At 41.7% G+C, this 18,744-nt stretch overlaps 1 protein-coding gene across 1 annotated transcript; it reads left to right on the forward strand.

The window, feature by feature from the left end:
• The first annotated feature begins 671 nt into the window (after positions 1-671).
• On the forward strand, positions 672-16,173 carry rbms1a (RNA binding motif, single stranded interacting protein 1a). The gene is made up of 14 exons (XM_062379005.1): positions 672-991; positions 3,045-3,187; positions 5,019-5,077; positions 6,622-6,713; positions 7,850-8,007; positions 8,883-8,962; positions 9,084-9,184; positions 9,689-9,738; positions 9,830-9,920; positions 11,065-11,118; positions 11,910-12,011; positions 12,698-12,766; positions 13,019-13,093; positions 13,980-16,173. The coding sequence occupies exons 1-13, from the start codon at positions 941-943 to the stop codon at positions 13,085-13,087; spliced, it is 1,119 nt and encodes a 372-aa protein (XP_062234989.1). The 5' UTR covers positions 672-940; the 3' UTR covers positions 13,088-13,093; positions 13,980-16,173.
• The last annotated feature ends 2,571 nt before the right edge of the window (positions 16,174-18,744 follow it).

The following is an 18,744-nucleotide window of genomic DNA, read 5'->3' on the forward strand; positions in this document are numbered from 1 at the left end:
TAAACTTATTTTTTGGTTTTTAGTAACAAATCTTTTGTGGGTAAAAACACGTTTTGTTGTAAACTGAAGTGAACCACTCCACACAGCCTTTACAGGACACACGCTGCAAATCAGAAAACAGGAGGCTACACGGTGAGTAAAGTAAAGTAAATTAGTTTTTCTTACAACAATGTGTTATTTCAAAAATATTCGTAGCCTGTTTTTTATTTGTTGTTGTTCATGATTAACCCACATTGGTGTACGGTTGTGTTTACAGGGAGACTGTGACCTCCAGCGGAGGCCAGGGCCCTGCTTATATTTCATTGCATCCTGATTCTCTGACATGTAGTGTGTTGGATGGGGGGAAGGGTAGGAAGAGGAAGAGGGTGTGTGTGTGTGTGTGTGTGGTTGGAGGAGGTGGGGGTGAAGAATGTTTGGTATGTGCGGACGACGACAACACGAAAGGCAGCGAGGGGGTCGTGTTGCGCTTCTGCTAATCAAACGCATCGTTTGCTTTTTTGTATCGGATCACGCACGAAGCCGCGGACGCCGAACACAACATCGTGCCTCTAACGCAACAACACAGAGCCCTGGTGCGGGTTTGAATCCGGCGTCCGTGCGGCTTCATGTGATGGCGGACACCCCCGCGGAGCCGCAGATGGTTGGGTCTGTAGTAGGTGGGACTGAGGTCTGCAGCAGGACGTCGTAGATCAATGAACCGGACCGGAGGGCTGCTCCATCTCCTGCATCTGTCCGTATAGATGTGTCACTTCACCTGTGCAGGATCTATTTCTTATCAACCATCCTCTCCGGTATGATCTGAACCCAGCGGCTCATTCATAGTTTCTCCTCTCGCCGCTCGGATTCCGTCTCCTCTCTCTTTCTCTCTCGCTTTTTTTTGGGGCGATTTTTTTATTTGTGGCGGAGGGGGGGAGAAAAAATATCATCTGTAACCTCCAGGATGATCTTTGCAAACACGGGCCACCCGCTGAAGACAGCCCCTCGCAAGCCGGTAGGTCCCGCACACGCACACGCACTTTATTATTATTTATCGTTTCTTTAATCTCTGCCTACTTTTTTTTCCTGCTCTCACACACACACACACACACACACACAGTCGGAATAATGGCAGCCAGATATGACATTGGAGAGCCCTCCCCGGCTTCCATATGGAATATATGCGTTCTAATAACATCATATTAAACCCTGAATTCATTTAATTATATCCAACAACATGTAATAAATACACATCTATGGTTTTGTTTTAGTCAAAATTGGGAAGCTCGATCATCTGTTAGGCTTCATGTTGAGATAAACCCAGCGTCGGACCAGATGTGCGGCTCCATTCATTATTATGTCCGTATAACCTTGTTTGCCCAGTCGATCGCCTGCTGTGGTCAATATGCATGACGGGAACTGTAGTATGTTTTATAGGTTAATATATTCTGGGTGAATTCATGGAGGGGGGGGGGGGTGTTGGGGGTGGGGGAGATAGCTCAGGCTAAGGTAATGTAATGTGTGTCAGTGGGCTGGAGTGAAGTGTGCAGGTCGCATCCTTCATTTTGACCTCTCAGGTGAACTGGAAAAAAAAAATGCAACCGAAGACCCATCTGCTCTCCCACCGCACCTTTTGATTGAGATGGGAGATGAAGATAGAGCAGGCCCCTGTGATGATAGAGATGCCTGAATCAGATTAGGTGGTTTGAGGGTTTTAGTTTTTTTTCTTCTTTTCTTATAGCTCTAACACCCCAAATAACCACATTTCAAATCCAGCTGTAATATTTCATTGGAAGATTGTACTCGATGTCTTTGAGGACATGAATCTCAACCCCCTGCGGTGCAGCAGTGAATGAGTTTCCAGTGTTATTGCGAACACAGGTTTGGTCTGCTGCACTATTTCATATTGTGTCTGTGAAACACAGTATAGCTGCTGTCTTTGATGGAGACCCTGCACGCTCTCAGAGGCCTTACGTGAACCCGTGGTGGTCTCCAATAAAGTTAGCGTGGTAATTGCATACCAACAAAAATGCAAGGCCTCCACTTGAAGACATAACAGGCCGAACAGATGTTCCTGCCACAGCATTCAATTCCTCATCTGTAAAAGAAAAATAGCTGCTGCGAACGTTCGCCCGTCACACGACTCTGGAGGGGTACGTCAGTGATTCTTGTTGGCGCGATCATAGTTATACCCGTGGATTTGGCACTTGGAGCGGAGTGTCCTTTGGTTATGGACAGATGGTGTGATTCTGTCAGGCCTTTGTCTTTGATCTGATCGGGAGAGGGTTCAGTGTGGCTGGGAGCTATTTTAATGAATGAGTAAGGGGAAGGAAATGCTTTGCAGGGCAGCGCGGTCTGGTTTGGCTCACAGGAATGAAGAGAACTGTAGTTTGGTGATAAACACAACGGCAGGATGTGAAGATGTGAACACAGATTTCATCAAATTGTGAATCATCAACGCCCACAACCCAGAATAAATATATTTGTTATACTCTGTGGTTTGAATCACATTTTTACAACAACCAGGCGCTTGAAGGTCAAAACCTGACTTACACAGAGACCGGTTGGAAGAACTATATTCAAATCTTTTTCTGAGGTAAAAAGTAGAGATGTTTTAGTCTAGAAATAGTAACATTACATCCATTATAACATCGGTTCATGGGGCTGGTTGTAGCCAATCCTAGAGGTGAGGTACACCTTGGACAGGTCAATAAAAAGTGTCATATTGAAACTGACGCTGTATTATAAAGGAAATAAACCTTTAAGAATCTAAGGCAACGGTATTCATGATGCAGAAGTCCTTAATTCAAATGGAATAATGGTACTCAAGTACAAGTACCTCAAATCACACTTAAGTACTTCACTGGAGCCTGTTGTTGTCCCAATGTGGAAAACAGAATGTTGTGTGGATCAGTGATAAACAAGGCTTATCTCATATGTATGAGAGCCCAACTTTCTACTGCAACCCAGACGAGACTAGATGTTCTTGTGATCACCGTTGACCTGCGTTTAAATTAGATTACCGAGCTCCCAAGCACGGGTCCTAACAGTGGGTTTCCTGTGTGCAGTCGTACCCCATGACTCCGTCCAGTCCCGGCAGCAGCAGCAACAGCAGCAGCACAGGCCTGGAGCAGCTCAGCAAAACCAACCTGTACATCCGCGGACTGCCTCCCGCCACTACAGACCTGGACCTGGTCAAACTCTGTCACCAGTGAGTACACACACACCCCCACACACACAGACACACACACAAACTGAACACTACAAGTATGCTTGTGTGTGCACAGCAGTGTTTTGTCACTGATATGCTTGTTTGCTGGAAAAAAAAAAGGGGCCAGTAGCAGGCTGTAGAATTTCAAATACCAAAGTCATTCCAGTCTGACTTGATAGCCACAGACAACACACTGCCAGGTGATGCTAGCTTAGTCTTAGCTTAGCTTAGCACAAAGATTGGAAACAACTGTAAAACCAGAAGAAGTTATATTTTACATGCAAGATTTATAAAAGTCAATTTGTGATTTTTTTTTTTAAAGGGCTGGTAACATTAGATGTATTGAGTTACCTTTACGACAGAGCCAGGCTAGCTGTTTCCCCCTGTTTCTAGTCTTTGTGCTAAGCTAACTAGCTGAGGGTGGTAGCTTCCTATTTCCTGGACAGTTAGCTATGAGAGTGCGAGCAGTCTTCTCTCTTAGCTCTTGGCACGAAAGTAAAAGCAGGCATTCCCCAATTTAATTACAAGCTTCAAAAAATTGAATTTGTTGACAGAATGTTTTGATGAATCACTCTGGGTTTCATCAAAACATCCTGTCAACAACTGTTATGAGACTGTGGCCTCAAAGATGACGTGAGAGGTTTGGGAAATGTAACTAAATAAATAGCATTTGAATAGCTAAATAAAAAAACTAATTTAATTAAACAAATTGATCGAAATACTCATATTATACTAATACTTGTTTTAGTATTTGATGTTCTCTTGCAAAAACATACACGTCGGTATTCACAATTATGCACTGGTCTAACCATAGTTTACTCTGACACATAAAATAAACACAGAGAAGTCTTCGCTCCACTGTGGGATGTGAAGCCAACAGGACATTCAAAAGATGTTTGTGTAAAGCAGCCAGGTAAACACGTTCAATACTCGACACTGCAGGCTTCAGTCGGAGTGGTTTGTGCAGTGGACGCCATCATTAGTGGAGTTTTGTCTCCTCTTGTCTCCTCTGAATCCCGAACATATGGAGAGAGGCATTCACCCATGTAACCAGCCGCAGCAGCTGTTTGTGTCCTGTTTGCTTGTGTTTTTGTTCATGCTCCCGACGGTGTTCGGCAGCACAAAGCAGAAATGAAAGCGCTTTTCATAGCAACAAGGTCTGAATGGTGATGTAAGCTAGGCATTCAGATGGCAGCTCGCAGCTTGGGCCACAGTTCAACTTATTATAAAGTCAAACGGAGCCTGAAACGCTGAAATTGGATTATCAGTGTTTGGTAACATGTAGTGATGTATGTCAATGAGCATTAACCACATAAATTTTGCTTTTTTTTACTGCTGTTTAATATCACCCTGATGAATGAAGTTACTCTCTGTGCAAATTATATCCTGAGGGACACAAAGACATTTGACTGACATAAACACTACATAAAGAGAATGGCCCTCACTAGAGTGCAACCCTCCACCATGGCCCAACAGTAAATTCAATCAAGCACCAAATTAAACACATTCCTGAATATCAGTCTCTTTTTTCCATCCAAATCCACGACTTACTCCCTGGGAAATTGGTGAAAATGTTAAAAACAAAAACAAATTGCCCCATTATTTAAATTAAAGAAACCAATGGTAGTTTGTCCACATCGAGTTTTGTGGAAATACACTCGTAGTTTAATTTGTGTAATCCTGCTAAGAAACTCTCAACTAGACAGAGGTGAAAACATAACCTCCTTGGGGGGGAGGTAATGAGAAGGCTCAGAGATTCAGTTGTTTTTTAAAGGATGATCACCAGTGCTTCTATTTTTTGACAGTAATCTTTATGTTGATGTTTGCTCAGGTATGGAAAGATTCAGTCAGCAAAGGCAATCCTGGACAAGACGACCAACAAATGTAAAGGTCAGTAAGGTCCTTAACTCACCGTAGTAGCCGACACTGTTCAGCTCTGTTCGATAGGAAGAAAATCTATATTTAACATCATTGAAATCCCAGTATTGGAGGGTAACTCTGTTTCACGTTTAAATATGGAGGCTAATACATCTTTTACCTGATCCATCAATGGAACAGTCCTTGATGTTTTAGTTTATATGCTGCGTATGACTGTACATGACTGCAGAAAATTCCTTTAACATGTTCCATGTGGTTTGGAATGAATTTCCACTCCTTCCCTGCAGCTCATGATTTTCCAGCCAGTGTGAAAACCGATTGCTACGTTTAATTCTTCCTCGAGTTGGGTGATCCATCAACGTGAACACACCAACAGAGGATATGTCTGTTTTTATTTTTGTCAAACTTGTTGCGTTGTGGTCTGACACCGCAGCTGAACGTATGCTGATTTACAACCCCTGCACTGCATTACAACGCAATGATACCATACAGTGAGTTTGACTGAAACAAAAGCAGATTATGATGGATTAGCCGGCTCAGGAGTTGCAGATTTACACAGTATTGGAAATACATAGAAACCAGTGAGTGACGGGATGATGGGAAAACATATTCATGAATCAGAAAGAGCCGGGAGTGCTTTGGAAACCGGTGGAAGGGCACATAAAGTGTGTGCTATTTATCATAGACATAGAAGCCGGTTAACAGTTTGACATTTTGATTTAAATACCATGAATTTAATTGTTGATCTCAGCAAAGAATTAATCTGAAGCAAAACTTCAACATGTCATTTACACACCTCTGTTACATACAATTTTGTACAGATTAAACAAAAAATGTTTTTCTTACATTTGGTCAGGCTTTACCCTCTGTTTCCAGTCTTGATGCTTAAATGAGATAACTGGCTGCTGGGCCATGTCACATATTTACCCAGAGAAAAGGAACATTTAAACTACGATCTCTTATTGGTCTTTATTGCTTTTTTTCTCCGAGACATAACTCATCTTAAGTCATGTGAGATTTAGATCCTTGGTTAAGATGGTAAAAATGGTTCTATTTCTGTCTCCCTCCACTAACGTTTATTTGTTTCAAATAATACAATTCTCGAGACAAGATTAACAAAAGAAAGCTTGATTGGCTCGCTCGTGAGCCCGCACAATGTCTGAAATTTGTCGCAGTAATCAAATTTAAGTCTAAAGAAAACCGAGCAACCAATGAGGACAGCAGAAGATCATTTGTCTTAGATTACTCTAGTCTCTTGCTCCTTAATTCTTTAAGGAGGATTCCAAAACAAATTTAAGCCGCGAGTGCGGTATCAAGCTTCTCATCAAAGTTTTAAACTGTAACTACAAGTAACGCAGAAACCAATGAGAGAAATCAGATCCTTATAGTTTGCAGAAATTTAAACGACTACGATTGATTCATAATGTAAAACGCATCTCAATGTATTTTTTTACAGTGCCAAACCATGAACCCCAGCTACAGTCTTCCATTTACAATCGGTGGTTTGACTCTTTATGTGTTGGCTGATCATGTAAATACTGTTCTACCCAATACAGGTTACGGCTTTGTGGACTTTGACAGCCCAGGAGCTGCTTTGAAGGCTGTGCATGCTCTGAAAACCAGTGGCATACAGGCCCAGATGGCCAAGGTGAGTTACAGCCGTGTGTGTGTGTATATATATATATATATATATATATATATGTGTGTGTGCGTGTGTGTGTGTGTGCGTGTGTGTACATATTTGCCTTGCCTGTGAACATCTCTGCGGGGTTGTTCTTCTTTAATGTGTGCATGTGTCCGGTGTGTGTGTGTTGGCGAACGACATTCGACTGGTCACGTGACCTCAGCCGACAAGCTGTTCTTCTCGTGACCCCATTTACTTTCACTGTAGAAACCAGATGTCCCGTCTCTCGCTGCCAAACAGCCCGTCAGTCAGTGTGACAGGTCACACACAGCAGCCGCGGCTCACACACACGCACAGTAATCTCTGGTTGGTTGAGACTGCACAGACAATGCAAAGTTTTTTTTTTGATTTTATTAAAACTATCACTGAGAATCACATTTACCACTCATGCATACTGATCTTTTTCTGCACCAAAGCACTATAGCTGCAGTAATACTACTCTGACTCACTTTTGATCCTCTGTGACTCATTTATATTAAAGCACACCGTTTTTTTTCATTTTTCAAAACATATTTTTAGACAAAAAACAGGATATATCTGTGTCACATCTGTTATTTGTAAAGGAAATAGTCTTGGTCATCAGATATTTTCTTGAAAGTACCTTCCAGTTGCGACCCTGTTTCCCAGTTCACCGATGAGCGGTTGCTGTCTGGAGCAGCCTGCATGTAGCCGCTCTGTTAGGAACAAACAGCAGAGCACAGTTTGTGTTGCGGTAGCTAGGCTACGCTGCTCTCCTGCTGTTTCTAGGGAAGACCGTGGAGGCGCTGAGCTGCTGCACAGTAAAGATGAAGTGTGTTTCAGGTTGTGCGTGTGTGCACAAGAGCTTCTTAGTGTTTGCTTAACCATATGTCTTCCTCTGACTGTAAACCATTCTTCAGCCGCGTCTCGGATCCTAAACCAGCAAGACACGTTTCATACCAGAGAAAAGTACATTCTGTCTGATTTGTCATTGAAGATAATATGCAGCACTGCCTTTATCTGCACCTCTGCCTGCTGTATGAGAAACAGCTCAGGTCAGATGTCACAGGCAGAACACATGATAAAACACACAGCACATTGAATATATTTTTCTCTTTTCCTTCCTCTTCTCCTGCAAACAGCAACAGGAGCAGGACCCAACAAATCTGTACATTTCCAACTTGCCCCTCTCTGTGGACGAGAAGGAGTTGGAGAACATGCTGCAGCCGTTTGGCCAGGTCGTCTCCACGCGGATCCTACGAGACTACAGCGGCAACAGCCGAGGCGTGGGCTTCGCCCGGTTAGTTTCAGATCATTGATTTAATTAATCCCTGTGGAATCACCTTGAGAGTATTTGCAGAATGAACCAAACAGTTTGAGACCAAATGAATATTCAAACAACTTAGCTACTTTTTCAAGAGCAATCATTCATATACAAATATTTTATATATGTGTTAAGAATAGGAATACTTACAAAAGATTATTATACAATCACAACTATAGTGGCATCCAGAGAGCACATATCTTTGCCGAGGCCCATCATTGAGATCCATGAATTCTTCTCTGAGAAATTGACAATAATGTTGAAAAACATCCAGTTATGGTGCAGTTCAGACCTGATTTCAACATCTTCCTGTTTAACGTTCACACATGCAAATTATAGTTCGACACTTTACGTCACTGAAGTTGGCCAGACCGGTCGTCTGCACGGGACCTGTTCTGTGTTTAAACCGCCCTCACCAGTCTTGTAATGGCAAACCATGTCTATCTGATCTAATGCAAAACACAGGCTGGTGTTGACCTTTGTCTGTGATGTTTGTTACTCACCCATGATCTTCAAAATAGTTTTCACACTGAATCTTAAACTGACGAACCTGCTGAGGGTGTGAAGACGAGCCGAGATACCGTTGATTAGCTCCTGTTCTATTTACACATAAAGGCAAGAATATTTGTGTCAGAATCCGACTGGAGTGTGCAGCGTGTGAAGAAGCATTCAAATGAAGAGGGTGGTCATGGTTGAAATTTTTTAAAGAGGTCAGTAAGAGTAATCGCAATGTGCGTCATGCTTAACAATACCTCTTTCTGTTCTGGGTTTGCCTTTTTTTTTGCAACGTAGATCAACCCTGTGTTATTTGCTGATGAGTCATGTTGTTGTTTCATCTTCTCCCCTATCAGGATGGACACAACGGAGCAGTGTAACGCAGTCATCTCCCACTTTAATGGAAAATTTATCAAGATAGCGTCAGGACTCATGGGTAGGAAGGAATTTCAACTCCCTGCACATTTTCCTCCACATGAAAACTGTGGAGGTGGTGATGATCGATCGTTGAGTGAATGTTAAATACGTTTTTTCTTCTCTTTGTGCTTTGCTCACAGCTCCACCTCAGCCGTTGCTGTGTAAGTTTGCAGACAGTCAAAGGAAGAAACACGCTCACAGCGGATTCGCTCCCAACGGACAGACGGGGGATTTCAGACTAGTATGTGTCCACCTCTCATCTTACTATACCTCTTACCTTTTGCCAACTCCTCTGTGTTAAATATTTAATGCTATCAGAATGAATTAAGTTATTATTAGTATGGCATACATACAGCTGCACCCAGCTCGCACAAGACGTTCACAAGACGTCCTACATTCACAAAAAGTCCGAATCAAAGGGCTGTGTACATCTAAATGTTTAAATCAATCCTATATAAAAAAGAAAACTTTAACCAATTTAAAATTATTATTTGTCTTATATAAATCAGATTTACTGTATAATCATGGAGAAATGTTATTATTGTATTAATATTATCCACTCTATTTATATAACAAGTCACAAACTGCTTTATAAGACTAAATGATGAAGTTTAAAACCGTTTAGATGTCAATAAAATTAAATAAATTAAATAAACTGAATGCAAACTAAAATAAAATAGAGGGTTCACAAATGCCATGGTATAAAATCTGTGTCTAATAATAATCTTGTGTTCCCTCGCCTTAGGGTGCAATGACTCTCACCTATGACCCCTCCTCAGCAGCGATACAGAATGGGTAGGTTGTAGTAAGAGTTCAAGATATTCGCTTTTTCACTGGCCTCGTAAATCCTCAGCTTGGTTTTGAAATACTGTCTTTTGTTTCCCAGGTACTATCCTTCTCCGTATCCAGTGACCAACAGGATAATGACTGTGCAGCCTGCGATGTCCCCCTACATGTCTCCGGTCTCTGCTTACCAGGTACTGCACAAGATCCCCTGTCTCACTCTTCCCCTCTGTGTTGCATTTGAATTCATGGAGCGATTATTAGTGTGCTAGACTCTATCTTTGCTCGTGTGTGGGTGTGACAGGTGCTACAGATGCGGGTGAGAAAACTGCTCCAGATCATCTCACACTTCATCATGTAATATAGCAGAAAGCTTAGTGTGTTGAACGAGTGAAGTCTCTCTCTCTGAGTCATGCTTTATCATAAGTGGATTCTTGCTTGATTCCTCATCTTGCTATTCGGCACGAACACTTCCGACCACTGACAACATTCTTCGCATGGAATTCATCTAGGAGGGATGAATGTAGGGGCTCGTTGAGCAGGGTTAAACACACACAGGTTTGGAATAGAGTCATCTACCAGATGCTATAGACATAGGTTTTCCGTCCTCATCCACACCTAGTTTGACCACAACAACATTTTTGATAAGATGGAGGAGACACGTCATTACTTCCTCCCACTATCCAGAAATATAGCCAAAATATTCTGCATATGAAAGCTGCTATCTTGCTCATCTAGAGTCGGCTGATTATAGCGATGGGGGGTTGGGAGGGGGGGAGGGGTTGGAGTGGCCGTAGCGAGATTCCAACGAGCATGACTAATCACAAATCAGTTACAGCTGTCAATCATGATGTTTGACCTCATTTTTATAGAATTAAAGTACCTAATTAAACCTTCCAGAAAAATTAAGACTTGAACAAGCATCAGTGTGATTAGAACTACCTCCAGGTAATTTTTCAAAGTGGTGCCGGATGTAAATCCATGGCGATTGGTACATCTCTACTTATAGGTACACGTCCAGGCCCTTATAGATACATACAGTAGTGCATGCCACAACCAATAAATAAATTAAGACCCCTCTTAATGTCACCACGCCTCGCTACCAGAGATCTGAGATCCTCTGCATCAGAGGCTCAAATGACAGGGTTTTCTCAGTAGATGCCCTAAAGCTAAGAAAAGGGTTAGTTGTGTCTGTTAGCATGGGGTGGACATCAGTAAGAGCTTGTATATGTGTGTATATATATATATATATATATATACATATTTATCATATAGGTTGGCGGCTGCCTTACTGCAGTGACACACAAATAACCTTCTTTTTTCTGTCTCCTCTGCCAGGTACAGAGTCATTCTTGGGTGGCGGCTCATCAACCATACATCATGCAACACCCGGTAAGGGAGCGACGGCGTTTGTTCATAGTCTCCCTCCTGTTCTGTGTACAGGAAGTGGGTGTGTGGCACGGCTACAGCTGAGGCTCTCGGCTCACAGTAGCTCAGTAACGGTGTTATTTTAGAGGGACAGAGCTGAGTTCTGGGAAATACAGCCACTGTGTTTTTATATACTGTAAGTGTGTGTATATACGTGTGTGTGTGTTGGGAGGGTGTATGAAAGAGGAATGGAACAACGAAACAGACATTCCGCCCCCCCCCCCCCCCCACCCCCCCCTCCTCCTCCTCTCTTTGGATCCAGCAGGAAATGCCTGAAGCAGACAGTCTTGTGACTCTTTGACTCTTCCAACAGATGGTTTCCAGCGGAACAAGTGTCTCTGCTGATCTGCCCCCTCCCCCACTTTTTACAAGGAAATGGTCTATTCCCTGAAGGCATCATGTTTAAAGGAGTACACGCCATCTGAAGACAGAGCAGAGCTGCCTATGTCATACTTTCCCTTAACGCAGCCCGGGAGCTCAGAATGCTTTACGCTCACCTCAGAATGCTGCCGACTGCAGACATGTTAGTTTACATTTTCCCGAACCCACTAAGAAACGTGTTTTTTTGCATCCGATCTCTCTGCTCCGTCTTACATATGAAGGTGTTAAACAGGGACTTGTGTGATATTTACACACAGCACTCCTTTTCCTGTCTTTTTTGTGTTGTTAGTGTTTGATCAGAATGAGTTGATTCAGTATGTGTAACCGTATCATGTGATATGTTGTTAAATAAACGGGGTTGCTTTGTGTTGCAGGGTTCTGTGATGTCTCCCTCTGTGGATCCCTCCATGTCACTGCACCCCTCAGCCATGATTACTCAGCAGATGGGACAGCTGTCGTTGGGAAACACTGGAGCGGTGAGTGGAAGTCTGGGAGCTCCTGCAACCCTCACACAGTGTTTATCACATTTAATCCGTCTGGTACAAATAAATATAAAACACTCACAGATGTTATGATAAAAACACCGGTCTCAGTTTATCCTATGATTATAAATTGACCACCAGTCGCCATCTTTGCATGGACATACTTTGTATTTGTTGAATTTCTTTATTCTTCTGAATGGATTACCGATTAATAGTTTTGGTTCTCAGCCCAAATCGTTCCCTATTTACAGGCTCAATTGAGATTCGGATCAAACCTATATATATATATATATGTATAGATCGGCTAATATGTTGGTGTTGGAATTTTTTGCTTCCTTATATATCTGTATCATCCTCCAAAACTCCTGAGAGACCTGAGATCCTCTCGATCAGAGTTATACTGCTATGGTAGTAATGTTTTCACAGTAGCTGTATGAACTTCCCTGTTATCACTTTGTCAACATGTAATTCTGTGTGTTTTATTTTCCTTCCTTCTTGTGGTTTTGGTTTCCCCTGCACTATAACTTAAGATCAGCTGTGTTATATGTAAAGGGCTTTATTCCTAAAGTTAAGTAACACAAGATGGATGTGTATCAAGACTGTATTTAAGGCCAGACTCTGTCGTAATATATATTGTTCATAGTTTGGCCCTTATTTTAATTATTTTTCTTATCTTACAGTACATTGCTGCCAACCCTGGTGTCCAGGGAGCTTACATGCCTCAGTATCCTGCCCTGCAAGCACCACCTGTAAGTTGATCATATCTTGTTCTCGTTCAAATCTTCATTCACCTTCTTCCCAGTGTCGCAATATATCCCAAAAACAATAACTCTTTTAGAAAATTATAATACCCCGTGCCAATCCGGTCCACTTCTATTCAGAGGGCCCTGGGTTTGTTTTGTAATGTTGCTCCTGTGAAGCTATCAATTATCTCAGTGCAAACACAGTGAAGGCCGTTATTATCACGTTCTAAATGAGAGACGATGCTTTTTTCTTTCCAGGAAAATGGCACGCCACAGCAAGTGGACTCTTCCAACAACTCATCTCCTTACAGTCAACTCAGCAAGTAATCACAGGTGCGTTTCAGAATGTGTATCATGTCACGTAAGAACCGGCCACTTGTTTATTTCAGCAGTTTAACTGCCACAGAAGTTGCAGAGGGTTTATATGTCGTAGTGTCTCCTTTATTGATTGGTCATCAATCAATGACTAAGGTTTCACATTCAGTAATAAGCCATTAATGAAAAGGTTTCCTGGTATTTACCTGGTTGTAAAAATATTATACATTATACTTGTATAAAAGTTACAGATGGCATTAATCTCTTTTTTAGCACACAAGATGCTTCCCACTTCACTGATAAGACTTCAGTGTATGTTTCATATTTCCACATCACACATCATACACACTATGTGGGCTGCATGTTGCGCCCACGTTCAGCCGTCTCAAAATCCTGCTCAGACATGTTGAAAGGATAGTTCACCCAGAAATGAAAATGCACTCATTATCTACTCAGCCCTATGCTGATGGGGGTGGGGCGGGGTTGGTGAAGTGTTTGAGTGGGGGTGGGGTGGGTGAAGTTATTCTGGGGTAAACTGTGTAGCTGATTAGTGACCTATCTTCAGATATGATAAAACAACAGCAGAAAAATGTGAAATCAGCCTCCTACAGTCAAACTCTCAAGAAAGTCAAAGATAAGCTAAGCTGAGCTAAGCTATGGTTAGATAAGATAATTTATTATTATTATTATTATTATTATTATTCGGGTATTATAACAGCCCACGTACAAAATAAATACAGGTAAAAACTAATATTGATACAAGATGATAAACAAATCTATTTGTTATTAAGACCGTATAACGCTCCTCTATTAAAAGCAGCATTCCTCTGTGTGCTGATAATATTCTTTTACACTATTTCCTTTCAGTTTATTTCATTTCTGTTTTCCGTGTCTTTCCACTCAGAGTGTTTTCCTCCACTCTGTGAGCCAGACGGCAGGTGAGAAGTTGCTGACGACATCACAGTGAAAGCAGTCACCGCCTTCTCTGATTGGACCAGACACGTGAACTTTTTTTGCACAGCCCCAACGTTTGTGGTGGAAATGAGGACAGTGTAAATGGACTCAAGCAGTCGGCTGATCACAGAAAAAAAAAAAAAAACTAAGAAGAAGAAGAAGAAGAAGAAGAAAAAAAATACGAGATTTATTTTGATAAGAAACAACATGCTCTTCTTTTTCTCTTTTTTTCATGGATCCTCGAAACCAATACCAGAGGATCCCCGGCCTCTCCCGTCCTTAGCCACCCCAACCTCCGCCGCCCCCCCTTCCACCTCCCCACACCCCCACACCCCAGTATGATGGGATATTAAAATGCATGAGATTGAGATACCCCCCTCCCCCCCAAACACCCCTTCCCCATTCAAGGTTTCTATGATTTCATAGGTCCTTTCTTTGTGATATATGGAAAAACCTTGCAAAACCTTGTTTGCACTGAAGTTTCATGTTTCCGAATAGCTTCTTTTCTTTTTCTTTTTTTTGGGGTTTTCAAAGTGGCCACAGAAAAGCTCACAGAATCAATTTATGCTCAACTGTACTTGACAGCTGACACAGGTGACCATTTCATTAGGGAATTAATGAATTTATTATCGGAAACGGTGCCTTCCTTCCTCACGTCACATCAAACATCCTCCAACGTTTTTCGTTTCCATCAAACTTGATCAGGTGTCATATTTCTAGTATTTCTATCTGATTGATTAAATGTGTGTGTGAAATCACAGAGATTTCTATTGTTCGAGTGTTTCGCTATCGAGTTATGTGGTAGCAATAAAGACAATGAGAACCCCATGGCAATACTAAGAAAACAGAACGGTGGTAAACTCAGAGCAAGGTAATTCCTTAATCTCACTTTTCCTTCCTTTTTTTGTTTTTATTTCAAACTTTAGGATGACATGAAACAGGAGCTGTACTTTTATGAAATTACGAGTTTTACACCCAATGGGCATCTTTTAGGAGTTTTGTTTTTTCTCTTGTGGTCAGCTTGACCAAGTGATCTACCTCATGGTTCTGCCAGAGCCGGCTGGTGTTGTGGGGTTTGCAGGTAAAGCCCCTTTTTCATCAGCGTGGACGAAGCAGAACAAAAAGCCACGCTCAGGAGCTGGCTGAATCGGACTTGTACCGTGTTTTTTTGTCTCCCACGCGCAGCATTTCTCTCAGAAACTTTGTGCTTCGCCTCGTCTGTGTTCGTCACCACATCTGTCCCGGTTGTTTCTTGTTTTTGCACGACGTGATGAGTGTTGTTCGGTTGTGATGCTCCATTTTAGAGATTCAGAAGTAAGACTGCTTCTCCCCAAGAGTAGTTGGTTTACTGTGTGTTTGAAACAAATGAATGCAGGCTCCATGCATTCATTTGCTGCATTTCTTCTTGCCTTTGCCATTTTAGAGAGATCTTAGACGACTCACCACTTTCCCATCACCTTTTGTGTTCGCCCTTAAAAAAAACAAATCACTAAACCTGGGTTACAACTGTAAATCTCTCCAGATTAACCACATTTTGGTGAATTGGTAATAATATGCCAAATAATCTGGAAGAATTAAAAAAAAGTAACTTGAATCTTGCCTGCTGCAAAATAAAGTGCAACAATCACGCATGAAAATCAGCAGTACTTAATTTTAATTTGATGGAAGTTGAAAATCACATGGCTGATGACATGTGTTTGAAAGGTTGAATAAATTATTTACGTTAAGGGCCAAGAGTGGGAAAAAGAGAGGTTTTTTTTCCTTGCTTTTTTTTATTTTCTTGAAATTTATGATTTCCGATGTAAGAAACTGACTGAGGAACAAGATGTATGGTCACAGCTGTATGGTCACGGTGCTTCTCCTCAATCGGTTGTACTGTAGCTGTAAATGCTCACAGTAGGAAAATACAAGCAGTAACAGGCTCTTTTTATTTTACTGAGTGTACTTTCTTATTCTGAACACTTGTTGCTGGAACAAAAAAAACAACAAAAAAAGGAAAAATATAAATAAAAAAAAAATGTTCATGTTATCCTCATTGCTTCCCCGGTCACCTTCAGCTGATTCTCAAACAATCCTCTCCTCGCTCTCCTTTTGAAAAGACTGGAATAAAATCAGTGCTTAATAAAAGGCTCTTCTCTTTCTCACACCCGACTCCTGACTGGTCTTTTTGTGTATGTGTTTTCTTGCTATTGCACATTCGTCCTGAGGATTAAAATGATATAGACAATCATAGATGAATAAATAGATAAATGGGATATAGGGTCAGCTGGGATTGGCTGCAGAGCCTAACGGGAAGACCCAGTACAGCCAATGGATGGATCTGCTGTTGGTCTGTTTCACACACATTGTCCCATGAAAATTCCAGTCATGCTTTAGCTCATTGCTCAATACTTTCCATCTTCCCATGCAGCCCATCTGTGGCCCATTCATTCCCATCGTGCACGTTAATCTCATTAACATTTGCAGCTGTGGATTAATGACACACACACATTTCATATGTGTTTGGCTCTTTGGCGCCAGGCTTCAGATGCAGAGGAAATACTTGTTAGTCGGATACAGTTATTGGTGGTTTGTTTTTTTCCCTCCATGAAGTAGGTAATGTTTGTTTGTTTGTTTGTAAGCAAGGTAAGACAAAAACAAGTGGATGTATTTTGTAGACGGATGGGACATGGGCTGAGGAAGAACCCATAAAATGTTGGTATGGATCCAGAGCGGGGGGGGGGGGGGGGGGGGATTTAGGATCAAGGAAGAGCCCATGATTGAAATACATGATCAAAATGAATCAATACGATGCAACATTCAGATATAATACAAAGCCACAGATGTGATTTTTAACAATCTAATATAAAGTATTGAAAGCTCAGATAATTAGAGTTAAAGGAGACATGTTGGATTTGCTCTTACATGCTGAGCCATGTTCTGCATTATGGGTAAATTAATCTCTAGGTCTAAAAATGACCTTTGACCTATTAATCCCAAATCTAACTGATTAACACTCATATGGCAATGAAATAGCAAACTGAGATTTCTGGAAATCTCAGTTTAAAACCCTTCATGTTGGGTCTTTACTGGTGTATGGCAGCAGGGGGCGCTGTAAGATAGATCTGTCCAACACCTCCTGCAGACAGAGCTACTTTTCAATCTCAGATCGTTTCCTCTGATCTTATGTAGATAAGCTCTGATGGATCGGATGATGAGTGAGGGCTACATGTGTGTGCTCATGATTCTCTCCTGCGCTATTTCAGGAACTCTGCCTTTGTAGTTTCACTCTTCCACCGGATCTGCCTCCTTAAGCTCAGACTTAGTGCAGCTGATCCCGGAGACATGGAGGCACCATGCCCCCATCTCTTACCAGTCAAGAGGATCAAACCCACCGGGGGTGCAAGATTAGCCATCACACCCACTGCCACCCCTTCTAACCCCAACTCCAGGAATATATGTCGCATGCAGCCCAAGCACACACAGACACACACACACTTGTCAGTCAAGTGGCTATTGTAAGGACATCAAGCCCTTTGAACACAAGATATACATGCCAAAGTAGAGTCTCTCTCTCTCTCTCTCTCCTTCCTGTCCTCCGCTCTCTGTCTGTCTCTTAATTCTCCACAGCTGAGGGGACACATGGCATTGATCCCTCGAGAAAGCCCAAGGTCAGACTTCGGGCACAGACGTTAAAGACAGGAGGCCTGCCACAGTATCCGATATCATTCATTCAGTGTGATACACATCAGTGATTCAACACATGGGATGCTTCCTAAGAATATAACACTGTTACCGTCACTGCTTGTTCCTCCATAATTTTCAATTTTGTCCATAAGTGTCTCGGTTTTGGTGACAAGACCAAAATGTCAAAGAGATGAGACACTGACATTTTCAAATTTTGACACTGCAGAGCGGTAGAACATACAAGGGATATTCTTCATCTTGTTCTGTGTTCTAAAATGGGACAGTGTTTAGTTTAAAAAGGCAGCGAGGTAATGATGTATGATCTGTATCATTGATCACAGCCCAAACCCTTTATGACGCTATGGTTATGTCCACTGGTGGCAGCTAATGCCTGCTAACAGCTACATGTTAGTTGGTAACTTAAATTGTGCAGAGGACGTTCAAACGTACAAGGGATATTCACCATCTAGTCCTATATTCTAAAAAATACATGCTTTTGTTTTTATAGGTATTTCTAACATTTATATAGTAATACAGACATCTATGGACAAACAAAAAGGACAACTGAATTGGGTGTAACAATTTTCCTTCTCTCAGTTCATTAACTGGTTTGTTTAATCTTCTCCACAGGTATTATCTGGTTGGAGCAAATTTACAATCTACATTCTCAATCCACTTTTCTTGGGCTGAGCCGATCCACCTTATCTCATCTTCTTGTGATTGCTGTCTCAGCTATCAGCAATATAGCTTAACCAGATACCAGTCAACAAGTGAAATTAAAGTTTGCCAAGATAAAAAACCATGTAAATCTTTGACGCTGCATTTTGATTGACAGTATGGGGATGAAACTGATGATTATTTCCCCAAAATGTCCTCATTGACTACGATTAATCTATAGATCAGTAAAGTCTATTAACAGTTTTGAAAAACCTAGGATCATGTCCTCAGATATTTGTATGATAGTATTCTATACTAACCTGCTGAGTAATTACAATAGGTATTCTCTCTTTTTATATGGATGTTAACAAACAAATATATCAGTGGATTAG

The sequence above is a fragment of the Platichthys flesus genome, chromosome 1 (assembly GCF_949316205.1).
Source record: "Platichthys flesus chromosome 1, fPlaFle2.1, whole genome shotgun sequence".
Lineage (NCBI taxonomy): Eukaryota > Metazoa > Chordata > Actinopteri > Pleuronectiformes > Pleuronectidae > Platichthys > Platichthys flesus.